Source organism: Pelodiscus sinensis, chromosome 13, assembly GCF_052426305.1.
Source record: "Pelodiscus sinensis isolate ZL-2025 chromosome 13, ASM5242630v1, whole genome shotgun sequence".
NCBI lineage: Eukaryota > Metazoa > Chordata > Testudines > Trionychidae > Pelodiscus > Pelodiscus sinensis.
Window position 1 is genome coordinate 4531743 of NC_143064.1, and position 27272 is coordinate 4559014.

General features: G+C 52.4%; 1 protein-coding gene across 2 annotated transcripts in view; it reads right to left on the minus strand.

Annotated features, from left to right (window-relative positions):
- Positions 1–27272, minus strand: part of GPC3 (glypican 3) — a 309949-nt gene that overhangs the window by 95805 nt on the left and 186872 nt on the right. For both annotated transcript variants that reach the window (XM_075941138.2, XM_075941137.2), the window contains exons 4-5: positions 12133–12266; positions 2518–2643 (exon numbers count right to left, since the gene is read on the minus strand). In XM_075941138.2, the coding sequence (XP_075797253.2) occupies positions 2518–2643; positions 12133–12266 (260 nt within the window). The remainder of the gene's footprint in view (positions 1–2517; positions 2644–12132; positions 12267–27272) is intronic.

The window sequence follows — 27272 nt, forward strand, 5'->3', positions numbered from 1 at the left end:
TTGCATTCTCTGGGCTGACGTATTTAGTAGCGCGATTGCATGTGCTTTTTAATTAAGCAGAGCGATTCTTTTTTATCTCCTTTGTGGACTGTACTTTTCATTAGGCACGGAGACAAAAGTTTTTCCAAAAGAAGGTGCAAACAGAGGGCACATTTTTCCTGAGGCAAAGTAACTTCATATAATTAAATGCGTAATTGGCGGTGTTTGAGTAAGCTTTTAAAAAATAGTTTGTCGGCTTTTTCTGGTCCTTTCAGTGTTTCAGGTCAGTACTGCAAGTACAAGTTAATTATTTCCTGAGGTTACCAACCAAGAAGAAGTTATACTTTACACTCTACGATATCTTTCCCACATCTTGGTACTATTTCTATTTCTTCCTTAAGAAAGTTACTTTAATAGTAAAGGACATTTTACAAAACAGGGTTATTAGAAGAGGAGCCTGGTGATACCATGTATAATCAGGGGAGGGATAGCTCAGTGATTTGAGTGTTGGCCTGCTAACCCCAGGGTTGTGAGTTCAATCCTTATAGGGGCCATTTAGGAATCTGGGACAAATTTGTCGGGAATGGTACTTGGTCCTGCCGTAAGGGCAGGGGACAAGACTTGATAACCTCTCGAGGTCCCTTCCAGTTCTATGAGATAGATAGGTATATCTCCATTATTACTATGCTGTGTTCATTCAAGCTTGAACATCAGGACCAATATTTTGGAAAATAAAAGTGGAGTTTTCTTTTCAGTAACAGCGTGTTTTCATTTGTATTAGTAACCCCGCAGTTGTCATTCATCCTTAATCTCACAAATAACTGTCACAGCATGCAGAGAAGCAATGAGGACACTTAACATGTGGAAAGAGGGGAAAATAAAGTGGAGAACCAGCAGGGTTGGCTGATATCACAGAATGACACCACGGATAAATTTGGCCCAGTGCTGAAGACTTTATGTAAAGAACCGCCAATAGAAACCTCCCACTAGTCACAGGGTAAGTGGCTCACGCCCAGAGCTGGCCCAAGCTACGGGCTGACTGCGTTACCGCCCGGGGCGCCCCATTGTAGGGGGCGCTGTGCGAGGCTGCTGGACCAGGCTGGGGTGGGGCCATGCACGCGGCGGAGCCCCGGGGGCGGGGCTGCGCCTGCGCCGTGCTCCCGGGGTGCACGAATGCCTTGGGCCGGCCCTGATCACGCCAAGGAAAACCATCGTGTACTTTGGACCCAATTCCACAGTGTTCAGTCCACACTGAAATGCGTCCGATGAGGGAACTGAGCGTTTTGCAGATACTACGGAGTCCAGAGGGAACTTACTTAGGATCTGTCTATTTCCTAATGTTAACGGTTCATTCCAACATGGAGACCCGAGAGTCAGCCCAAACCCTGCGGAAGTATCACCAACACGCGGCAGGCCAGACGGCCTTCCGAACGAAACCACACCAAAAGGGAAACCGCCCCTTCCCTCCTCCCTACACGGTCACTAAATGAAGCCCGTTTCGGGAGGGGCGTTGCTTAGTAAAGCGATTGTTCCTCATCTTTGCTCCTGGCTGGTCGACACCCACCACCCTATTTTCACAGCCTGGGTTTCACACAGAGTGGCTTCCGCAGCTCTAGAAAAGGAACCGGCTGCTCCTCCCTACAGGTAGATTTGGGCCCCTCTCAGCTCCACTAAATGTCACACAGCAGGCTCAGCTTCTGGCCTGATGACTTTTCAGTTTTGTACAAGTAACCGAGATTGCCAGGAAAGCTCTTTGTTACCCCTCAGACACCAATGACGTCAACTAGGGTTACCAGGTAGACCCCCCACAAAATACCGGACACACTAGATCGTGGGGTGAGAGGGACCATCCGGGAGGGGGGCGGGGCTGGCCAGGAGGAAGGGGGGTGGGAGGCGGGGCTGGCGGCGGATGGGGTTGGGGGCTGAGGGGCTGGCCGGGAGGAAGGGGGGGTGGGAAGCAGAACTGGCGGGGGGGGGGGGAGAGTGCAGCCACTGGCCGCAGCCGGAGTCCAACAGGCCACGCCCCCAGCAAGCACTCCCTCTAGTTGCTAGTAGAAGCCGGGCGGGGGCGGTGGGAGTGGCTGGGAGTCACTCCCCCCGCCCGGTTTCTGTTCACAACCAGTGGCTACCAGCTGGGAGGTGGGGCCGCGATTGGCACTGGGAGCCTCTGGTTGTGTGCAGACGCGGGGTGGGGGGAGTGGCTGGGAGTGCCATCCACTGCCCCCCGCCCCGCCCGGCTTTTGCACGGGGCTCCCAGCGCCAATCGCAGCCCCGCCTCCCAGTCGCTCCCTTGCCCCCGCCCCCGCTCCCGCCACGCTTCCGTCCAGTGCCCAGCCGGAAATTCAGAAAATACCGGACATTGCATGTGTCTGGTATTTTCTGAATTTTTCTACCGGACAGAGGGCGCAAAAACCGGACACCTGGCAACCCTGCCGTCAACCCAGAATTCAGTAGGCCTGGTCCTATAGCCACACACACGCACACTTACCCACTTATGAGTAGCACTGAGGAGAAAGAAAGACAAAAAAAATTGTTCACCTCTCCACAACTTCTTGGCCATTCCAGCAAAGGGTGTCGTTCTGCACAGCGGAGCTGTGGTGGCAGATGTACTCCGGCAAGCTGCTGTAAAAACTGCTGTGAGATTTCAGTTTCATAATGAGCTCCCTGAAACACAAGCGAAAAAAGGTATAAATGAAAGAGGAACAGAGTATCGCCGGGTCAGCCATGTTTTACGAGGCTGCTCTTAGCAACAAATGCATACTGGAGTCATGCGCAACTTCCCGCCTGCCAGAAACACCATGACAAGTGAAAGGTGAAGCATCAGCCTCGTTTATGGAGACGTCTGCCATTTTGCATGACGCCCTTCATGCCATTTAGGCCACGTTTATACTTATCAGAGGATTGACACTCCAGAGGTTGATCTTCTTGTGTTCAGTGTGGTGGGTCTGATAAGGACCTGCTAAATCGAACGCTGAGGGCACCTCACAAGGAGTATGGGAAGCCGACAGAAGCATTTATTATTCCCCTTTATTCAGCACTGGTGAGGCCACATCTGGAGTATTGCGTCCAGTTCTGGGGCCCCCACTACAGAAAGGATGTGAACACCTTGAAGACGGTTCACCGGAGGGCGACAAAACGAGGAGGGGGCTGGAGGCCTACGAGGAGAGGCTGAGGGATTTGGGTTTGTTTAATCTGCAGAAGAGAAGAGCGAAGGGGGATTTGGTAACAGCCTTCAACTCCCTGATGGAGAGTTCTAAGGAGGATGGAGAGAGGCTGTTCTCAGTGGTGGCAGAACAAGGAGCAATGGGCTCAAGTTGCAGTGGATGGGGTTGGATATTAGGAAAAACTATTTCCCTAGGCGGGCGAGGAAGCACTGGGCTGGGTTCCCTAAGGAGGAAGTCGAATCACCATCCCTAGAGGTGTTTAAGTTGCGGCTTGACAAAGCCCTGGCTGGGATGATTGAATTGGGGTTGGTCCTGCTTTGGGCAGGGGGCTGGACTCGATGACTCCTAAGGTCTCTTCCAGCCCTAGGATTCTACGAGTCTATGATTTCCCGCATCGACCTCCCACTCTGGGGACGGCACCAAAGCTGGAATTAAGCTACGTCGACTCCAGCTATGCACTTACCGTAGCTAGAGCTGCGTGTCTTAATTCCAACTTCTCCTCTAGCGGAGACTTAACAGGCCTGAGTCACGTCCTATCTGCTATTCCCAGAGCCAAGCATTGCTTAGTTGGGCAAAATTCCCACTGGCTTCAAAGGCTGCAAGAAGCAGCAGGCCTGATCCTGCGATCACTGAGGTGATAGTTAGCACCCTGGCGGAGGATTGTGTCAGGGACCCCCAGAGCTAAACCGATGAGCTGCCACAGTCTGAGTGGAAGAACTAAGGCTCCATAGCCAGGCCCTGGAACACACACTCACCAGGAGGTTCACACCTGAGCTTCACTTTACACCTCAGGCGCCTCAGAAGTCAAAGGGCCTACCCACCCATGTCAGGTTAAGTAGGGGCTGCCAGGTGACGGCCCGCATTTGTAACTCACTCGTAAAACGTGGGCACATTGATACCCCAGGCTCTGACCATCCCGGCACAAGGCATGCCACGTAAAATGAAATTTCAGTCCTGCTCCCAAAGTTCCCCAAAGTGGGGCGGCTTCAGATCCGGGGCTTTCTACGAGCCCATTCTTGGCCTCGCCCTATGAAGTGCTAACACAGATTTTAAGCATACAAACGAGGTGCTTTACAGAAGGACCAGATTAAAGGCCCAAATTTCCATCACGACAGCTGACTCGACGGAGGGCAGGTGTCCCTAGCTTTGCTGCTACACACTAGGTAGAAAGACACACAACTACAGGTTGAACCGCTCTAGTCCAGCATCTTGGGGACCTGACCAAAGAATCTGCCGGACCACGGGAGGCCAATGTTGTCTAGCAGTATTATCAACACTCCCAGTATTTACTGGGCTCTGAGAAGACATTGAGGGGTCAATTAGAGCTAAACAACAGCACAAAACACTGAGCTCCAGGACGGCTGGTTGTAAATAAACTTTATGGCCCGCAGGAAACTGGGCCACACCCATGATGAGTGGACATCTGGCTCACTAAAATCCTGCCGGACCATGGATATTGCTGGACCAGAGTGTGCCAGACTAGAGAGGTACTTGGATTTTGCAAATTCTTCTTTGCATATGCAAATGTGTGACTGAGAGATTTGCAGGTACAGGTCTGACAGGCCCATCGCTTTCCTGTGGTCATTTGCATTGTGCTCCAGGAGGGACGCAGCAGACCAGCTGTTGCCAGACACGCAGAAGACAGGGAGGACAAGAACTGGACAGAACCCCCCGGCTCTCACACCAAGGGTCCTCAGATCACTCGATCCAGGCAGCTAACCTCCAAAAGAGTTGCTGGACAGGCAGTCAGGGAGACAGAACAAGGTGGTCAGCTGATCTCAGCTTAGGGTGTTACCTTTGTGGGCGGGGAGGGAACCAGGCAGCAGTCCTATAAAACTCTCTCACCCATTAAACGACAACAGCTGTGAAGGGCAGTGGACTATGAACAGCAAACAGTGGAGGAGGTGACACTTGTACTCCTGGCCTCTTGGCTCCCGGAGCGGCTCACCTTGACCTAGCCTCCGGGGTGCCTTGCGACAGTCTCAATAGCCTCCCTCTGCCCCCAGAATAGAGACATCTCCACGTATCCCTTGCGGTGGCAATAAGCTCTCCCGTGCGCTCCCTAGGTCTTCATCCATAAAGCTGGATCGGAGGCTGGGACCAAGGGGTTGTTGGGTGGTAGAGGGAGAGCAGGGATAGGGCAGAATGCATTTAAATTGGGGCCGGAGAGTCCACGAAAATAAATGGAAATGAACTAAAATAAATCAAGGCACAAATGAAGGAAATACAACCAGAGCATGGCGTAGAAAACCACAGGGCGTGGGCTGCGGGAACGCTCTTTTAATGCACAACATCGTGGAGGGGGGGCTCTAAATTCCCAGGGGGAGATGGAGATGTGCTCCATACCTTACATCAGTATTGTGACCCCACCCTCACCAGACGGCCCCCCCTCCTCCCGACCCTTTTTCCTCCCCCTTGCACTTTGGCCAACTCTTGATTGGTAAACACGACATCTCCTTGGGAGCGGGGACCAGGTGGTGAGTGTTTGTACAGCGCCTAGCACATCTGCGGGCACTCCTGCGGGGCAAATCGTCCCTAGATTGGTACAATCTGCCTTTCGGCACTCCCCACCCCCTTATTTTTAAAAGCAGTAAATCCACTTCCGACTGCAGCAAGGCCGTTAGAGATCGTAGCTGTGAGCTCCACTCCACCCAGCAGGGGGAAGACAAAACAAAGAGAAAGCTGTCTGGATGCTACCCGAGGAAGCCTTCCCTTTTGCTTTATTTTTAATAGGGCGTGCAGCTTTTCGCCCATAATCAGATTCACACAGCCTCTGCAACGAACAGAGACAGAGTGGAATCGAAGTCGTCTTTCCCCCGCTCGGTATTGATGGGAAGTCACATCATGCAGCATTTTTGGCTCCTGAAAGATGTCGGTGCTGCTCTTTAGCACCGCCTCTCCAGCAATAAACAAGCGTTAGTTAACAAGTAAAGCCCTGCTAACGTCATTAAAAACACATCACAAAGCCCCAGCGTCTTTCCCTGCAAAAAACACACGGGATGATTTACGGCTTCACTTTCAACTGGCACTAGGTGATCTTGTCATGGCCATTTGTTTTCAATGTGTTTCTTGGGGGGCTTTCTTTTCTTCGGGGTGTCCTCCCCGTGGGGCCAGAACAAGCGCGGATTCTGGCCTGGTCAGGCATTGCTGCACTGAATTCTCCTGAGAACAGCCTCATAGGACAACGTGCGTTCGTGGCTCCCTAGGGCCCGCGGAAGACAAGACTCCCTTACGGGCATCAAAAATGGAGATCGCTAATCACGTCCAGGTCCTTCACCTGGAGATCCTTCACTCCAGGTCCATGGCAACATGCAGGGTTACTACGGTGCAACTAGACCTCATGCCAAGCCAGCTCCCCCCTCCCTGGAGTCTCCTCTATTCCCCCAATTGTTATTTTGTTCCTTTCTCCTCCCTAACTCTAGCCAGGTGGCTTAGTCTCTGTTGCTTCCCTAGACCTAGCCTGGCTCCTCTGAAGACAGAGACAGACCAAACCCACGGCACCGTTTCCAGCGGAATGGATATTCTTACCGACTTGGGTTTCCTGTATTCTTTTCTCCTTTTCCGCCACCACCCCCCCTTTCTTCTCACCTGTTTCCCGCGCTATTCTGTTTCCCAGAACCGTAGGAATGCAGACCTGGAAGGGAGCTTGAAAGGTCATCCAGTCCCGCCCCTTGTGCAGAGACAGGAGAAAGGAAACAGCATCCTGGACATCGACAGTAGTTTGTCTACACTGTTCCGAAATGCCTCCCGTGATGGGGATGGCAACACCTCTCCTGGAAGCCCTCCCTAAGGGCAAGAGACTGGCGGAGGGGGCAGGGAGGAGCAAGCAGGGGACAAGGGTCTCAGATGGCAGTGGGAGAGGTCTAGGTTGGAGAGTAGGAAAAACTATTTCCCTAGGAGGGTGGGGAAGCGCTGGGATGGGTTCCCTAGGGACGGGGTGGAATCTCCATTCCTGGAGGTTTCGAAGTCCTGGCTTGACCAAACCCTGGCTGGGATGTTTTAGAATCCTAGAATCCTAGGGTGGAAGAGACCTCAGGAGTCATCAAGTCCGGCCCCCTACCCAAAGCAGGACCGACCTCAACTCAATCAGCCCAGCCAGGGCTTTGTCAGCTGAGTTGGGGTCAGTCCTGCTTTGGGCAGGGGTTTGGACTTGGTGACTCCTGAGGTCTCTTCCAGCCCTAGGATTCTATGTTCTATGATTCTAAGAGGTGGTGTTGGCATAGAGCCTCAGGAGAAGAGAAGGCGTGGAAGTGAGGCCTCAGGAAAAAGGCCAGGAGCAGAGGACAGGGCCACAGTTTGGGCACCGGTGGCCCCCAACTTCTAGGGAGCTTCTAGTGCTCCCAGATTAAGCCCCTAATGCTAGACGTATCTCCGGTGGACATGGAGGACAACGGATGATGATCATCTTTGTAACCGCAGTTAGCATATCTGAAGGCCATTATCAAGTATCTTCGCCGTTTTCTTCTTTCAAAACTAACCCTGCCCAGGTTTTTAACCTTCCCTCCCAGGTCAGGTTTGCTAGAACTTTTATCAGTGTTGTTGCTCTTCTCCGGCACATACGTCTCTCGTGCTCTGGGGGCTGTCAGGTTTCATTCTAATTTCAGTGGTTGGGTTTAATCAGACAGTGCTGCCTGATATACAGAAGGTCAAACAAGATTATCTGGGGCTCCCTTCTGGCCTTAAACTCTCTCTCCAATTTGTCCATGTCTTTTCTAAATAACTGGACCCAGCACTGCAACCAAGGCCGCATCAGTCTGAGCAAGGTGGGACAATTCCCTCCCGTGTCTTGCATACAATGCTCATGTGAATACAACCCAAAATGATATTAGCTTCCTGCACACTCGCCTCACATCGCTGCCTCATGTTCAATTTGAAATCCTCTATAACCCTAGATCCTTGTCAAGGGGTGACCCACTCTTGCAGGTCCCTTGACCCTACTCTGTTTTGATTGGGTGACTCACCAGGCACCACGTCACTTTATGGGACAGATCCACAGCCTCAGTTCATACCCGTGACCCTCTATTCAGGGTATTATGGCCCAGTGGCCCAAGTCTATCTGTAAGTCCCTGCTCTTTAGGGTAATACAGCCCAGTGACCTAGTCCTTATGCATGCCCCCGCTCTTCAGGGCAGTACAGCCCAAGTCTATATGCAAGTCCTTGCTCTTCAGAGCATTACGGACTATTCCTTATGCCAGCCCCCGCTCTTCAGGATAGTATGGCCCAGCGTCCTATTCCTTATGCAAGCCCTTGCTCTTCAGGGTAGTACGGTCCAGTGGCCTAGTCCATATACGAGTCCCTGCTCTTCAGAGTAATATGGCCCAGGAGCCTAGTCCATATACGAGTCCCTGCTCTTCAGGGTAATACGGCCCAGGAGCCTAGTCCATATACGAGTCCCCGCTCTTCAGGGTAATACGGCCCAGGAGCCTAGTCGATATACGAGTCCCCGCTCTTCAGGGTAATACGGCCCAGGAGCCTAGTCCATATACGAGTCCCCGCTCTTCAGGGTAATACGGCCCAGGAGCCTAGTCCATATACGAGTCCCTGCTCTTCAGGGTAACACGGCCCAGGAGCCTAGTCCATATATGAGTCCCCGCTCTTCAGGGTAATACGGCCCAGGAGCCTAGTCCATATACGAGTCCCTGCTCTTCAGAGTAACACGGCCCAGGAGCCTAGTCCATATACGAGTCCCTGCTCTCCAGGGCAATACGGCCCAGCAGCCCAGGTCTATATGCACGTAGGAAAACTCTCCCGCATGGGGTACGTAGGGAGGGCCCTGCTGGCAGTGGCACGGTTCACTATCTGCTCAGTGGAGAATCCTGCCACAACACACTGAGCACCCCGGGGAGCAATCCCCCACCCTGGGCTACTTCCTACCGTCACCTGGCAGGTGTCTTCTCCGTAGTCTCACTCCGGGTTTGTGGCTCCTTGGGTAGCCCCTCTCGGGCTGGCTGCTGCTGTGCAGTCTGGCTGCACTTCCTCCTCTGTCTCTGGAGTGCTCTCGGCGCCTGCTTCCCCCTCAGCAGTCAGCCCGACTGAGCTGCTCCAGAGGCATTTACAGTCCCTCTCCAAATGCAGCATGCTCAGCAGGGCTGTGGGGGCAGGGCCCTGTCAGCCAGCTGGGCCAAGACAACTCCATCGGCTTCCATGCGGAGCAGCTATCCCCCGTCACAATCCTCTCCCATGCATCTCCCGCTCAGCCGGTTATTCCCTAGTTTGTAGCTGTTCATTCGATTTTTCCTTCCATGCAGACCAATTCTCCAATTCTCCTTTGAATTCTAACCCTGTCCTCCAACGCGTTCACCATCCCTCTTGTAATGGGGCGGCGCTCACCTCTCACGAGCGCCCCCTCTGGCCGAGTGCATGCGCCTGCGCCCTCTCAGCCCTGGAGCCTCTCTTTGGCCACTCACGAGTCACTCAGTGTGTGCGCAATCTCACAAACACCTCCTGGGGTACACATCATAGCTAACGGGGACCCACCTTAGGCCTAGTGTCCCTCTTAGTTGGTTTCCCCAAGAGAATGGTGCCCCCAGGCCTTCCTCTCCTGGAGACGATATCTTTGCCCTTCTCTTAGGGCTTTATACATCTAGCACGGCCCATCTTGGTCCATCTTCAATAGCTCTCTACACAGAGCTGCCTGTGGTGCTGCCACTCTCTCAGCCAGCCAGCCCCCAGTCTGCACACCTTCAGGGCTCCATAGACACTGACTGCCATTCTGGTCTCCAGCTCCTTTTATAGGCCTTCCTGTCCCCTGATTGGCTCATTCCTCCTGCAGCCACTCTACCCTGCTTGGAGGACTACTCTCCGGCTTCTCTTCTGGGGCAAGGTGCGGCAAGGCCACAAGCCTCCAGCAGAGGGCTTCGGGGCCTGCTCCATTACATCACACCCTCCTACTTTTGTGTAATCTGCAAATGTATAAGCATCATCTCCACTCCATTATGCAAGTTATCCATGACGATATTGAATAGTACTGTCCCCAAGACAGATCCTTGCAGGATTCCCATGACGTACGTCCTTCCGACATGACAGCAAACCATTGATAATTATTCTTCGAGCATGGTTTTCATGCAGCTGTGCACTGACCCGATCATAATTTCATCTAGACCTCATTTGCTCCTGAGAATGTCTCATGGGATTATGTCAAAAGCCACACAAAGAACAACTATATCACACCTACTGCTTCCCCACCATCCACCAGTAACCCTGTCAAAGAAGCAATGAAGCGGGTCCGGCATGATTCACCAGACCCATGCTGGCTATTCCATCCTTTAGTTGCTTACAGACAGATTGTTTGATCATCTTTTCCAGAAGCTTTCATCCCTCCTTCCTTTCTACTTCTCCTCCCATGATCTCCCATCTTCTAGCCATCAATTCTTTCGAGGTCCTGTCCTGCAAGCCACTCCCATCGTATTATCGTGGACTTGGGGAGTGTTAGGCACCAGATCCAGCAGGAATTATGTTTTCTTGGGATGTGGAGACTCTGTCGCAGAGGGGAGGAGAGATACACTTCCAATCTTAGTAGGCGCCGGCTCAGTTAAAGCCCAAATGGGTTGCAGCAGATTTCACCAAATCCACAGCTCCTCAAAATTACAATAAGGCCTCACTTTCAGAGCCAGGCCAGGGAAGAGAACAGGGGAACACAGATGATTATCACACACTTACAAGCAGTGTCCGCTCAGTCCATACTAATGCCGCCTGACTGAAAGCAAACGGAGAATTTGGCTCAGGCAACATTTACCGATGATTTCATCCATTTTGTCCTTGAGCTTATCCACATGTACGCAAATGTCAAATGTTCTCATTCCGTTGCTGCAGCCATTCTTTTATTTAAAAACGCAAGTGCTCATACAGGGCGCCCTTGTAGCCAAGAAGGCTAATGGCATGTTAGGGTGCATTAGGAGGAGCATTGCCAGCAGATCGAGAGAAGAGATTAGTCCCCTTTACTGGGCACTGGTGAGGCCACATCTGGAGTATTGTGTCCATTTCTGGGCCCCCCACTATGGAAAAGATGCAGACACATTGGAGAGGGGCCAGCGGAGGGCAACCACAATGATTAGGGGGCTGGAGCACATGACCTAGGAGGAGAGGCTGAGGGATTTGGGTTTGTTTAGTCTGCAGAAGAGAAAAGTGAGGGGGGATTTGATAGCAGCCTCCTGAAGGAAGGTTCCAAAGAGGATGGAGAGAGGCTATTCCGAGTGGTGACAGATGGCAGAATAGGGAGAAAGGATCTCAAGTTACAGTGGGGGAGGTCTAGGTTTGATATTAGGAAAAACGATTTCCCTAGTAGGATGGGGAAGCACTGGGCTGGGTTCCCTAGGGAGGGGTGGAATCTCCATCCCTAGAGGTGTTTAAGTCCCGGCTTGACAAAGCCCTGGCTGGGACGATTGAGGTGGGGTTGGTCCAGTTTTGCGCGCGCGCGCGCACACACACACACACACACACACACACACACACACACACACACACACACTCTCTCTCTCTCTCTCTCTCTCTCTCTCTCTCTCTCTCTCTCTCTCTGTGTTTAAAAATCAATGAGAGGAAAAAGCGCTTTCTCCCTGCTCCACCATTAGGATCCTGCTAAATTACAACATCTGTTTACAGAGCGAAACCTACCTGGACAAGTGCTGGGTGCCATGCCACAAACACAGACACCTGCTCTGATTTTTAACACACAAAAAACCCTGCTGCGAACATTCCTTGATGTTAAGGAGTTGGGCATAAAAAAAACCCCCAAAACCCTCCATACTACAGGCTAAGGTTCACATCAACTGCTTTGGCAGCCTTGAAAAGCAGCATTTCTTACAGCGTCCTGGAATAGCAAAGATGGGAATTAGGAGACAGTTTTATGCTTAAAAGGGAAACACACTTTCATACAACAGTCGTGGAAACATGCAACTCTCCCCCATGTGGGTGAATTTCAAAGTTTCACATCAGAGTAGTTTCCTTCCTCGAACATACCAGCCATATACATTCAGAGTCCACTTTGTCTCACCTTCTCCGACTAGACAGGGTTTCTTCATGGTCCATGTGAGCCACCTTCAGTACTTTCTTTTCAATGAAAAGTTCTTCAGGGTTCTGGGCTGATCTGTACTGTCTCTGCTGAGAATGGCCACAGAACTTGCTAATCTGAAAAAAAAAAAAAGCAACACAGACGCATGATGAGCCAATATGCAGCATGCAGCACACTAGAAACAAAAAGCTGGCCTTGTCTACCCTAAAAGGAAAATCGTCCCTGCAGCGATCAATTTTCTGGAATTTGATTTAGTGAGTCTAGTTAAGTCTCGCTAAATCAATCTCAGAGGGTGTCCCTGCCAGTGTCCGGTACTCCTCCTTTTGCGAGGAGTAAGGGAAGCCAACGATGGGAGCATTTGCTCCCATTGGTCTCTCGCTGTGGGGATTCCACCATGCTCGACTTGAGCTGCATATTCTAAGTAGCTGGAGTTGCGTATCTTAAGCTGAGCTGCCGGGTTTAGTGAAGACCTGGCTGGAGAGATGTCCTTCCCTCAGCACGTATGCCCGTCTAAAAATGGTACAATAAAGATGCAGGATAAAATTTTCAAAAGCACCTCAGAGACTTGGGAGTCAAAGTCACCTTACAAAGTGACTTAGGCACTTCAGCATTAATAAAGAGTTAGGTGTCTAAATACCTTTCAGCACCTGAGCCTGTGGGACTTTCAAAAATCAGATGCAGACTCCCAAGTCACTTACGTTTTTGAAAATTTTATCTGCTACATGACCCCAGAGGAATTTGCGGGTGCAACCTGTAAAGCACAAGAACTTGCAGCAGCAAAACTGAAGTATTTCAACCAATTTCTTACGCTGAGGCAAATGGACTCGACCTATTTCTGGATCCCATGTAGTAAGAAAGGCTTTTTCACAAATGACTAGGGATGCAAGTGACTAGTCAACTAATCCCTCGACTAGTTGCTTCCCCCCACCTCCCCGCTGCCTTTATCAGAGGCAGCGGGGGGGGGGGGGGGGGAGCAGCAGCCGGTGCTTTGGGGAGCTGGCTTAAAAGCTGGTTCCCCCCAGCACCGTCTCCTCAGGGAGCAGGGGAGGCAGACGGGACTGGGCACGACCCAGGAATTATCTGATTCCCAACTTGCACCTACTTCCAGACCTCCTTCTGCTTTTTAAATGCATTTAGAGCCAACAGGGGCGGGAGCCAACCCTACTGCAGCTCCCTGCTTATCCACTAATCGACCCACAGAGAAAAGTCGAAGGATTGTGCATTTTTTGCCTCTCTACAGCAGTTCCCAGTCAGAACTATAAAGCTCCATTTTCCAAAAGCAAGGTGTTTTTGCTAGCCTGTCTGAGCCATATCCCGACCCAGCATAACTCCAGCCATGTTGCAGGAGAAGGGCGCCAATGCAGCCTAGCCACCCATTGTGCCAATTCCATGTGTTTAGGTTTTTTGAATCATACATTTCAGGTTCTGCCTACTCGTCTTCTGGTTTGTGAGCCACTAGGATTCCTACTTTTAAACAACCCCTGACAAACAGCAAAGCCAGAAACTTTCATTTACTTACCAATAAAAAATAAGCAGAAACTGGCCTATAATCACTAGACTCTGGGAGGAGGGGCTTTAAGTGCAGCACAAAATACTGCAAGACTCGTCACAAACCAATGAGTTAGCTGATTCGGTCACGGCGTGGCTTATAATTATAAGATTATAATCTTCCTGCCTTTTTTGTAGCCACTGTAAATGATATGCTACTTTCTGTAGCCAGCGTAAATTACATGCTAGCTTTGCGGGAATGCAACAATGAAAAGTTTCAACTGAAAACTACTCCACAGCCAACCATCTCAGGAACTCCTAATCCACATTGCCCAATTTTAGCCTATGGGACAGCTTTATGGTAGGGAATATATGGCCAGAAATAACTCGAGATGAAAACCACAGAACAGCATCTATTGCTCTCTGACTATTCGGCTTCCCGACAGCCATCCATTTGACTGTCCTATCCACCAGTGCAAGACCCCACCAGCTAAAGCCATTAAATCTGGAGGGATATTGGGTAAAATGTGTGATGGACAGACTGCAGCAATTAGGACTGGGTTTAATTAGAGAGGACCCAGCCTAGGGGAGTGTCTAAGGAGAGGCAAAAAGAAGAGTTGGCCCATGTGCTGGTTCTCTGAATTGGTCAGCCTCTCGTGAGCAAAATCTCTATAGCATTATCAAGCTGTAAAACTCTACAGTACCAGTGGGGCATCTCCACTTAGAATCATAGAATCATAGAACTGGAAGGGACCTCGAGAGGTCATTGAGTCCAGTCCCCCGCCCTCAAGGCAGGATCAAGCTCCGTCTACACCATCCCTGACAGATGTCTATCTAACCTGTTCTTAAATATCTCCAGAGAGGGAGTTTCCACCACCTCCCTTGGCAATTTATTCCAATATTTGACCACCCTGACAGTTAGGAATTTTTTCCTAATGTCCAATCTAAACCTCCCCTGCTGCACTTTAAGCCCATTACTCCTTGTCCTGTCCTCAGAAACCAAGAGGAACAAATTTTCTCCTTCCTCCTTGTGACACCCTTTTAGATATTTGAAAACCGCTATCATGTCCCCCCTTAATCTTCTTTTTCTGAATGCTACTGCATTCAGTGGTTCCTAACCGCCAGGCCATGGCCCATTAGCTGACAGGCCACGGTGGCTTTGAGACCTGGGGCCAGAAGAGCCACGCAGCAGGGGGGCAGGCGGCTGCTGCGGCCACGGCCAGAAGAGCCACGTGATGGGGGGCAGGAGGAGAGAGCGTGTGCGCCTCCAACGGCCGCTCCCCCTGCCCGCGTGGCTGATTTTGCTGCCGGTGGTGGCAGGAAGAGGCAGAGTAGGAGGCGCCTTCCTCCCTCCCACCTAGGTAAGTTGGCGGCCCAGTTGGCGCTCTGTGCTCTTCCCCCACCCCCGCCCTTCTTCTACCTATGGGGGTGTGCTAGGGGAGGGAGGGACATGACACCAATGGCCACTCCCCCTGCCCACGCAGCAGTGACAACCACACTCCCTACAGGGGGCAGCCTCGCTCTGGGGAGTGTGGGGGTGAGCTTGGGGTAAAGGGGTGTTGGGTGAGGTTAAGTGGTCAAAGGGCATGGGGTGGAGGGGTGGAGGCCAAAGGGTTTTCGGCACTGGGGAGCAAGGACTGGGTTGGGACCAGGCAGACAGATAACATTTTATTTCCACATTTACATATTCATGATTTGCATAATGAATATGCAAATATGCAAATACAATGTTGCTAGTCCACCTAATGTTTGTGAACGGGTTTGCCGATCCCCCATGGGAAAACGGTTGGGAACCAGTGACTGCATAAACACAAACTCCCTAATGTCCAAAAACGCCACTGAAGGAAGATTTTCCTCACATCACTATACAACCTGAAACCCTAGTTCTATAATCTGATTCCCCTGCACCCCTCTTAAAAATTCAGAGTTAAAAATAATAACAACAATGTTTACTAGTCTTCCAGATTGTGAGACTGTAGGATTCCTGCTTTGTTATCATGGATTTGTCATCAGAGTTGTGGGACACCACAGAGTTTCCCATGGAACAGGCTCAGAGGGGTAGCTGCATTAGTCTGTAACTGTAGAAACGAGTGGTCCTGTGGCACTTTAGAGACTAACAAGATGAGATGGGGTGGAAATAACAGAAATCAAGATATGTATAACAGCAGAAGTACCTGTCAATTGTAGGACCACTGTTAATGAGGTTAATTAAGTGGGCTGGATATGTCCCATTCATAGCTTTTGAAGAGAAAATGTGGATGTTAAAAGTAGGAGAAATTGGCTTTGTAATGCTTTGGAACAGGGGTCTGAGATCAGAGCTCAGTTAGTATTTCACCAGCTGTGCAATAAAAACCATCAATACATTACATAGTATGGCTCCAGCCAAATAATACCAGCATGGACTCTTGCATGGACTCCAGCATGGACTCTTGTGTTAATATCACCAATTAGCTCACTGGACATTGATTTGGTAACCTGGCAAATAGCAAGAAAAAAAAAGTGAGCCAGACAGGGTGTGATTTTCCTAGTTCGTGAAAGGTTGAGATTTTGAAATATTTTCCCATTCAGACACAGGATGAAAAGTTGAAATCTGAACTATTTCCACAAATTGCTCGCTCAAAATACATTCTCATCATCACGTTGACTGACACGTCGTCTTTCAAACATGTTGTTAGGCCTCTACCTTGGAGGCAGGGGAAAAGGAGGGGGGGGCCCCCCCCTTTTACTATCTAGAGAGACACCGGACCCTAAATCCGTTTTCTCAAGTGCTAACCTTTAATTCCTAACACACACACCGCGTTGCCGATTCCGAACAGCACGCCCGTGGTGCCAATGACCACCCTCTCAGGGAAGGGTGAGAGGGAGGGGGTCCGGGCCCGCCCTCACTCCGGACCCCGACCCAGGGCCCTAAAGCCAGGACGCTAGTCCCAGCCAATGACGGGGGGGGGTGTTTGCAACCCTAAACTCCCCCGTACTCGGGTTCCGCGGCCCAGCCCTGGGTCACTTCTCCCTCTTCCCCCGAGTCCCCCCTTGCTGCGGCTCACCGGCCCCCGGGGTTGTGCCTCACCCAGGGGCGCCAGTAGCCGCTACCTTCCGGTTCCCCCGGTGTGCTCCCCGTCTCCCGGGCTCTCCTCTGGACGGGCGTCCCGGCGTTTAAATTGCCCGCCCGGCGCCGGTGGATGACGTCCCCCCCGACGTCCATCTCGTGCGCCACCTGTGCTCGTCGCGGGGGTGACGTCACACCCCGCGCCGAATTGCACGGACGCCGCTCCCCTGGGCGGCGTCCGCTGGCTGCCCCGAACCGCGTCTCCCGGCGGTCGGGGGGAGCCCGTGCCGCGGCCGGCTCCGCGAGTGGCGGGGCGGCCCCTCCACACACCTTCCCCCTTATGTCCGAGTCTCTCCTTACCGGCCCGCCCTCTAATGTTTCGTCTATACGTGACAGGCAGTCCGCATTCCCGTTCGCGGCTCCTGCCCGGTGTGTCACCTGGAATTGGTACGGTTGCAGGCTCAGGTACCACCTTAACACTCGTGGGTTGGTCTCCTTCATCGTCTGCATCCACTGCAGTGGCGCGTGGTCCGTTACCACGGTAAATTTCCCCCCTACAAGAAAATACCGCAGTGAGTCAATTGCCCATTTCAGAGCCAGGGCCTCCTTCTCTATCGTTGCGTACGCCTTCTCCCGGGGAAATAACTTGCGGCTCAAATATAAAATAGGATGACCCTCGCCCCCCTCCTCCTGGGTCAAGACCGCCCCTAGACCAGCTTCTGACGCGTCAGTCTGTAATATGAAAGGTTTATCAAAGTTTGGCTGTGCCAGCACTGGCGCGCATACCAACCGTCCTTTTAGCTCTTGGAAGGCTGTCTCACATTCTGGGGTCCATCTTACCCGGTCGGGTTGTCCTTTTCGGGTGAGGTCTGTGAGGGGGGCGGCTATCGATGCGAAATTAGGTATAAATCGTCTATAATACCCTGCTAAGCCGAGAAACTGCCTTACTCGTCTTTTCGTAGTTGGGGTGGGGTATTCGCGTACCGCCTGAACTTTGTCTATCAGGGGTCTGAGTTCCCCCTTCCCTACTGTATATCCTAGGTACGAGACCTCAGACTTCCCAAACTGACATTTTTTTGGGTTGGCAGTTAGGCCTGCCTGGTGTAGGGTTGCCAATATCGCCCTCAGGTGTTCCAGATGTTCTTCCCAGGAATTGCTGTACACGATGATATCGTCGATATAGGCGGCTGCGTAGTTCTGGTGATCTTTCAAGACGCGGTTCATCAGTCTCTGAAATGTCGCTGCGGCCCCGTGTAGTCCGAACAGCATTTTTGTAAACTGATATAATCCGAAGGGGGTGGCGAACGCCGTCTTCACCTGTGCTTCTGCTTCCAGGGGGATCTGCCAGTAGCCTTTCGTCAGGTCTAATGTTGACAGGTATATGGCCCCTCCCAGGCGGTCCAGCAGCTCATCTATCCGCGGCATGGGGTAGGCATCAAAACGGGATATGGCATTTACTTTTCTGAAATCTATACAGAACCTAACGGACCCGTCGGGTTTAGGCACTAGGACAATGGGGCTCCGCCACTCGCTATGGGATTCCCGTATCACTCCCCAATCTAGCATAGCTTGGAGCTCCTCCTTTACCGTACCCCACAGTTTCCGGGGCAGCGGGCGCATATTGTCCCGTACCACCTTCCCAGGCTCCGTCCTAATTTCGTGTTGCACTAGTGTCGTTTGCCCGGGGCGGCTGGTCAACACCTCCTTGAACCCCTCGAGGAGGCCCCGTAGCTGTTCTCGTTGTGCGCGGGAGAGGTCTTCGCCGACCTGTATCCCGTCTAGCCTGATCTCGGGTTCTCCCCAGGGCCCGAACTCGATGTCGGTTGACCGGGGTTCTACTAGGAGGGCCTCTCGGGGGTTCCATTTCTTTAACAAATTAACGTGGTAGATTTGTGCCTCTACCCGGTTTCTATTCACCCGGACCTCATAGTCGACAGGCCCCACCCTCCGCAATACTCGGAAGGGTCCCTGCCAGTGGGCTAACAATTTCGACTCCCCGCTAGGCAGTAACAAGAGGACTTGGTCTCCGGGTTCGAACTCCCGTACCTGGGCCTTCTTATCATAGTTCTCTTTCTGTCGGTCTTGTGACTTTTTCAGGTTCCCTTGGGCCCACTCTGCCAAGTCGTGCAGGGTCCTCTTTAACTTGCCTACATATTGGGCTGTCCCCAGTGCGGTGGAGTTATCGGCCTCCCAGCCTTCCCTTACCAAGTCCAGGATGCCTCGAGGTCGTCGCCCGTACAGTAACTCAAACGGGGAATATCCCAAGGATGACTGGGGAACCTCTCGCACCGCGAACATCAGAGCTGGGAGAAGTTTGTCCCATTCGCGGGGGTCGTCCTGCGCGAATTTCCTCAACATTCCTTTCAGGGTGCGGTTAAAACGTTCCACCAGGCCATCGGTCTGCGGGTGGTATACCGAGGTCCGGATCTTCCGTATCTGCAACACCTTACATAACTCCATCATTACTTTGGACGTCAAATTCGTCCCTTGGTCCGTTAACAGTTCTTTGGGTAACCCAACCCATGAGAACAGTTTTACTAACGCCTCTGCTATTACAGGGGCGGTGGCCCGTTTTAGGGGTATGGCCTCCGGCCAGCGGGTCGCATAGTCTACAATGACCAAAATGAAACTATGCCCCCGTGCGGATTTCTCGAGAGGCCCTACCAAGTCTAGTGCGACCCGCTCAAAGGGGGTCCCTACCACGGGGAGGGGGACTAACGGCGCTGGGGGTACCCGATTGGTGGATGTCTTTTGGCACTGGGGACACGAGCCGCAGAAGTCCTTAATTTCCTGGTAGACCCCGGGCCAATAAAATCGTTGCAATACCCTCTGCTGGGTCTTTTCCGCCCCTAAGTGTCCGGACCACGGGTGTTCGTGGGCTAGCTCTAAGACCTTCCACCGATAAGGTCGCGGTACCAGGAGCTGCCACCGCTCCTCCCCGGGGAGCTCCCCTTCTGCTACCCGGTATAAACGGTCCCCCTTCACCTCAAAGCGCGGTCCTCTGGGTTGGCGTGTGGGTCCTCCCGGCTGGGGGTCTTCCGTCGTTTGAATCTGGGCCCAGGCCGCCCGCAGGGTGGGGTCTTCCCTTTGCTGCACCAGGAAGTCTCCTTCCTCCACCTCCAGGCGGACGATCGTCGGGGTCCCCTCTGCTTTCTTTGCGTGCCCCGGATCCGCATGTTCCTCGTCCCCTTGGGCTACCAGGGTCCCGCATTCGTCCTCTCCTCCTTGTCCGGCTGGCACGGCCTCGCCCCACTGGCTCAAGAGTCTTTTTAGTCCCGGCCAATCCCGCCCCACCAGTAGCGGGTAGGCCAACTTGGGGCCTACCGCCACTATACAGTCCTCCTCCAACACCCCATCCCCGATCCGTACTCGTATGGTGGGGTAGTGGTGAACGTCCCCGTGGACACACCGGAGCGCTATGGTGGGGCCCTTAGCCTGCTTGGGGTATATTACATCCTCCCGGACTATGGTCTGCCCGCACCCGGAGTCTAGTATTGCCTCCACCGGGCGTCCCTCGACCCACAGTTCCCTGATTACCTGTGCGGTGCTTGGGGCTCCACGCCTCTGGCCGAAGGTACAGTCCATCATAGGGCAGTCCCGTTTGTAATGGCCTTCTTGGCCGCATTGGTAACACGCCCCTCTGGGCGCCCCCTCCGGTGGTGGAACCCCTGGTCCAGTCTCGGTTGCCCGGTCGACCTTCGGCTCCGTTAGGGGTCGGCTCCATCGTGGGGCGAGTCTCCTCTCCGGTAGGGGTCCTAAGGGGCCTCTCCGGCCCTCCCCACTCCGTAAAGGTGTGGCTGGTTTCGCCGGGGTTGGTTCACCCTTTCTGGGTTCTCGTGGCGGCCCGCCGGTGGGTTTTCCTTCTATCCCCTCCGCGGCCAAAAAGTGCTCCATTAGAGTCACGGCTTCGTCTAGGGTTTCGGGGAGATGGCGGCGCACCCACCGCTGCCCTTCCGTGGGGAGTATCCGCATGTATTGTTCTAGGATGACCATGTCGGCCACCTGTGTCCCCGTCTTATTCTCGGGCTCCAGCCACCGCATGCCCGCCTCCTTCACCCTTTGGGCCACCGCTCGCGGCCGCTCCAGTGGGTCATACCTGGCCTCCCGGAACCTCCGTCGGTGGGTCTCTGGGGTTACGCCCAACTGGTCGAGGACGGCTTCCTTTACTTTATAGTAACATAAGGCGTCCCGTGCCGACATCCCGCGATAGGCCAGCTGGGCGGGTCCGGACAGGTAGGGCGCCAACAGGGTTGCCCAATGTTCCTGTGGCCACCTAGCCGCTGTGGCCACCCGCTCGAAGGTGACCAAGAAGGCTTCCGGGTCGTCGTCCGGTCCCAGCTTTGTCAACCGTATGGGTAGTCGGGCTCCACTGTCCTCGTCCACTCCCGGCGTACCGGCCACAGCCCCCATGACAGCTCCCCGCGGCTCCCTGGCCGCTTGCTCCTGACGCTCTTGCAGCTGGTTCAGCAACTGCTGCAGGGCCTGCATCTGCTGCTGCTGCTGGACCTTTTGCGTCTCAGTCCACCATTCTATGATCCGGTTGGGTTCCATTTCGGCTAAGAGTTAAACCTTCGTTAATATCGCTTATCGTCCCCCCTAGACCCCTGTTTCGGGGCCCCTTGCCCACATTCTCCACCACGTGTTAGGCCTCTACCTTGGAGGCAGGGGAAAAGGAGGGGGGCCCCCCCCTTTTACTATCTAGAGAGACACCGGACCCTAAATCCGTTTTCTCAAGTGCTAACCTTTAATTCCTAACACACACACCGCGTTGCCGATTCCGAACAGCACGCCCGTGGTGCCAATGACCACCCTCTCAGGGAAGGGTGAGAGGGAGGGGGTCCGGGCCCGCCCTCACTCCGGACCCCGACCCAGGGCCCTAAAGCCAGGACGCTAGTCCCAGCCAATGACGGGGGGGGGTGTTTGCAACCCTAAACTCCCCCGTACTCGGGTTCCGCGGCCCAGCCCTGGGTCACTTCTCCCTCTTCCCCCGAGTCCCCCCTTGCTGCGGCTCACCGGCCCCCGGGGTTGTGCCTCACCCAGGGGCGCCAGTAGCCGCTACCTTCCGGTTCCCCCGGTGTGCTCCCCGTCTCCCGGGCTCTCCTCTGGACGGGCGTCCCGGCGTTTAAATTGCCCGCCCGGCGCCGGTGGATGACGTCCCCCCCGACGTCCATCTCGTGCGCCGCCTGTGCTCGTCGCGGGGGTGACGTCACACCCCGCGCCGAATTGCACGGACGCCGCTCCCCTGGGCGGCGTCCGCTGGCTGCCCCGAACCGCGTCTCCCGGCGGTCGGGGGGAGCCCGTGCCGCGGCCGGCTCCGCGAGTGGCGGGGCGGCCCCGCCACACATGTCAAAAGAGTTTGTTTCGATTTTGATTTTTAAAAATTCTTTTTAGTAGAAAGTAACTAAAACGTCAAACAAAAAATCATTTAAAACTGAAAAACTAAACTTTGTTTTGAAATCATCAAGCCTGAGTATTCAAACAATCAAACTCCCCTTCTCCAAATATTTTTAAGCCAATCTCATGAGCTTCTTGGCATCAGACGAGGGATGTAAGTGAGGAGTCGAATCTACTCCTTGACTACTTGCATTTCCCCCCACCCCGTGCTGCCTCTGTATCAGAGGCAGCAAGGGTGGAGGGAAGCAGGAACCGGTGTTGGCTTGCTCAGTTTTGGCTCGCACTGGGTCTGGGACCTACCTCTGCTATGGCTCTGCAGTTTAAATGTAGTAGGAGCCGGGCTGCCTGCATGAGCCAGGACAGAGCATCTTCCCTAATCAACTAATCGTGGTGTTGATACAATGTTTATCGACTGCACAATTAGCCAGTTACCCACCTCTTAACATCCTTACATCAGACATGTTATTTTTGAGCACTTAGGGTAAAACAGAAAGGGGTGGCTGTGTTAGTTTGTAACTTTAAAAACAAGTGGCCCAGCTCAAAAAGCAATGAAGCAAAACCACGAAAAAGTGAATGACCAAAGAAGCAATGTCCCAAGAGCAACAGCAGCTGCGGAAAGAGCAACTTCAGAAATGAGGGCCCCAGCTGCAAGGAGGGCGCCAACGTGTCATCCCAGTACGTCTTAAACCAACAATCAAGGATCGGGGCTCGTGACGTTCCTGGATGGTTTCTCTCTTTCTCCTTATCGTACTGCAGCCTGGGCAAACAAACAGTGCTGCTCTTGATAATGAAAGAGGTGACATTACTAATGTATTTACCGAACGAAATGTCGGATGTAATAGAATGGGATTCATCTCTTCTCCTCTTTACTCATCGGATGGCTGCAGTGCTAGGCGGGGGAGGGGTGTTTTTAGCCTCGAGCGCGTTGCTAACAGGTCGTTTGGCTGGCTAGCTTAGTTCTCGGCAGAGGGAAGATAAATTAGGCAGTCCTAAGATTGTAGATTTAAGAGCCTCGCTACAGGCCCCCAGCTCCCTTTGAAACAGGGCTTGCTGATCGTTTAAGCGCTAACACAATCTGAACTTGTGTGACATTCTCTCTCTCCGGAACAGCTGGATAGGGAAGGCCTTGAGACGGGGATCACCGAATCACGAAAGTCGGCATGTTGTCTCCACGAATGAACCTGCGGAACTCTTGCGCGACAAGGAACGTGTTACGATTTATGGAGGCAAGTCCGCTGATGTATACAAGGAAAACAGAGGGTCGCGGCTAAAGGAGGTGAGGCTAGGAAAGCAACCTATTGTTTTCCTGCCATTGTCCCCCGGCGGGATAGGGGACTGATCTCCGTTGGTGTTTCAGATCTCACGGGAAGATCGCACACAACTGCAGTACAGCTGGTTCCGGGCTTCCCGAGGGATGCGAGTGATGCTTGGCTGAGGGGAGAACGGGCAGGCATGTCAATTTGCGGAAACCAAAACGATTCCCAAGAAAGGGTCAGTTTCAAGAAAGAGGAAAAAAACATGGTGTTTTAAAAAGTGTTGCAGTTGGGGTCTTATTTGTCTTCCCAATATTGAGCCTTTGTGGTTCACATTTTTAAAGTTTTTCTCTTCAAGCACGAAGGCTAAGAATAGAAGAACAGCCATAATGGGTCAGACCAAAGGTCCATCCAGCCCAGTGTCTGTCTGCTGACAGTGGCCAATGCTAGATGCTCCAGAGGGAGTGAACAGAACAGGTAATCCTCACATGATCCCTCCTCTGTCACCCATTTCCAGACAAACAGAGGCTAGGGACACCATTCCTACCCAGCCTGGCTAATAGCCACTGATGGACCTAACCTCCATGAATTTATCTAGCTCTTTTTAAAACCCTGTTAAAGTCCTAGTCTTCACAATCTCCTCTGGCAAGGAGTTCCACAGGTAGACAGTGCACTGAGTGAAGAAAAACTTCCTTTTGTTTGTTTTCAACCTGCTGCCTATTCATTTCAGTTGGTGACCCCTAGTTCTTATATTGTGGGAATAAGCAAGTCACTTTCTCTTATTCACTTTTTCCACACCAGTCAAACTTAATGCTGGAAACTTAATTTTTAAAAAGGAGATTCGCACATCAATCACACGACTCCAGCAGCTGGGGCTTTACGAAAGCAATGGTGAGACTTACAAATAAAATAGCAAAGGTGTTAGCCAGTCTGGCATCTCTCTCTCTCTGTCTCTCTCTTTTCTTTTACACGCTATGTATTTCCCTGAAGAGCCCTTCACGTGCAGAACAAACTTTCCAAAACAACGACTTTGCTCAACAGCAGAGGGCAGAAATGCGGAAGAAGGGGACAACACAGATATAGCACCATGCCAGTGTCCAGAATTTTACAAAATATGCAAGATCCCCCGCTCACCCTTCCCCAACCATAAGGGATACAAAGCAAGAAAAGAAGAGCAGGAAAAGGTCAGGTATTTTAAGCAGTTCTTTGCGAGGACTTAACTTTGATTTTCCCCTGAACCCGGTACGATTCCCTCTCCTTTTGCAGCTCTGTTCTTTGAGTCAGCGCACGCTATTGATCCTGACACGAGCAGGCTGGATCAAGGCGCTGATAAAAACACGCTGAAGCACAAAGAAACGGGGGTGGTGCCGGAGTGAACAATGGCATCGTCCAGGAGAACACTTGAAAGAAAGAAGGGGCCGGGCATCTGCAGGTCTCTTCGGCTTTGTCTCCACCAGCGTCGTTCTGCACGAGTAAAGCTACCTGCGTGTAACTGCACTGCGGCAAAGCTCTCGTGCACACGTGCGGCACTGGGGTAAAATGGTGACTTGCTTTGCTGCTGCTTGTGCACAAGAGCACTGGTGAAAACTCGAGTTCGAAAGCGAGGCAAACCATATCAGTGCCACGGGTTTACACTAGGGGTTCACACAGCGGCGGATACACCAGAGTTTAGGGGGAGGGGCGTAGAATGGAATCGAATCCTAAACTCCGGCGTCGGCAAAGCCTTAGTAGAACTGCATCATGCTGAAGGATCACGCTGTTCCTGAGGGACTGTCTACCTAGCGACGCCGTGCACATGATCTCAGTTCCTGGAAAAATCAAGGAAGGGATCTTTAAGGAATCCATATTGAGGCACTTGGATGAGAGGAAAGTGATTAGGAATAGTCAGCAAAGGGCTGACTATGGATTCACAAAGGGAAAGTCATGCCTGACCAATCTGATTAGCTTCTATGATGAGGTAACTGGCTCTGTGGACATGGGGAAGTCAGTGGATGTGATATACCTTGACTTTAGCAAGGCTTTTGATACGGTCTCCCACAATATTCTTGCCAGCAAGTTAAGGGAATGTGGATTGGATAAATGGATGGTAAGATGGATAGAAAGATGGCTAGAAGGCTGGGCCCAGCAGGTAGTGATCAATGGCTCGATGTCAGGATGGCGGTCGGTTTCTAGCAGAGTGCCCCAAGGTTCGGTTCTAGGACCGGTTTTGTTCAATATCTTTATTAATGACCCGGATGAGAGGATGGATTGCACCCTCAGCAAGTTTGCGGATGACACTAAGCTTGGGGGAGAGGTAGATACGCTTGAGGGCAGAGATTGGGTCCAGAGTGACTTAGACAAATAGGAGGATCGGGCCACAAGAAATCTGATGAGGTTCAACAAGGACAAGTGTAGAGTCCTGCACTTGGGACGGAAGAATCCCAAACATAGTTACAAGCTGAGGACCAACCAGTTAAGTAGTAGTTCTGCAGAAAAGGACCTGGGGGTTACAGTGGATGAGAAGCTGGATATGAGTCAACAGTGTGCAATTGTAGCCAAGAAGGCTAATGGCATATTAGGTTGCATTAAGAGAAGCATTGCCAGCAGATCCAGAGAGGTCATCATTCCCCTTTATTCGGCTTTGGTGAGGCCACATCTGGAGTATTGTGTCCAGTTCTGGGCCTTCCACTACAAAAAGGATGTGGATGCATTGAAGAGGGTCCAGCGGAGGGCAACCAAAATGATTAGGGGGCTGGAGCATATGACTTATGAGGAGAGGCTGAGGGACTTGGGTCTGTTTAGTCTGCAGAAGCGAAGAGTGAGGAGGGATTTGATAGCAGCCTTCAACTTCCTGAAGGGCGGTTCCAAAGAGGATGGAGAGAGGCTGTTCTCAGTAGTGACAGATGGCAGAACAAGGAGCAATGGTCTCAAGTTGTGGTGGGAGAAGTCCAGGTTGGATATTAGTAAAAACTATTTCCCTAGGAGGGTGGTAAAGCACTGGGATGGGTTACCTAGGGAAGTAGGGTTGCCAGGCTGCCTCCGTATTGAGCTGGACAGCCCAGGATTTTCGCCTCCTGGCCAGGAAAAATCGGAAAGTACCGGACATTTTAGGTCATTTCCTTGCTCTGCTCTGCAGGCCTTCCAAAAACTCCCCCCTTGCTCCCTGGGAGGAATCCTTTTATAGGAATCCTGCAGGCCTTAATTGGCAGCAGGTGCTTAATTCACCCCAGCTGCAAGTTGCCTCCTAATTAGGCCTCTATTTTCTACCCTGGCTGCTGGGCTGTGTTCAGGTGAGGCTAATTGGGAAACAAGAAAGCATTAACCCACCGCCCAATATGGCTGCTTTCTAGAAGAGTTTTGCAGTTTGCAGGCTGTGGTCTATCACACAGGGTTTAAAAGAGAACTCGATACATTCATGGAGGTTAAGTCCATGAATGGCGATTAGCCAGGATGGGTAAGGAATGGGGTCCCCAGCCTCTGTTTGTCAGAGGGTGGAGATGGATGGCAGGAGAGAGATCGCTTGATCATTACCTGTTCGGTTCACTCCCTGTGGGGCACCTGGCATTGGCCACTGTCGGCCGACAGGGTACTGGGCTGGATGGGCCTTTGGTCTGACCCAGTCTGGCTGTTCTTATGTATTTTCTGAATTTTTTTTTTACCAGATAAGAGGCGAAAATAACGGACTATCCCGTTCAATTCCAGACACCTGGCAATTCTAGGGCTGCAGGGCAAACAGGGGAGCTTGCCTGGGGCTCCCTGCTGCCTCCAGTCGCTTGGAGGGCTGGATCCAGCCTGCGGGCCATATTTTGCTCAGGTCGGATGTAAGGCATGCTGGAAAACATTATCCCAATTCCACACGCAAAACCATGGGGTCTAAATTAGCTGATCCCACTCAAGAAAGAGATCCTACAGTCATTCAAGCTCGCTGAAAACACCCTGCTCGATGCGCAGCTGCAGTCAGG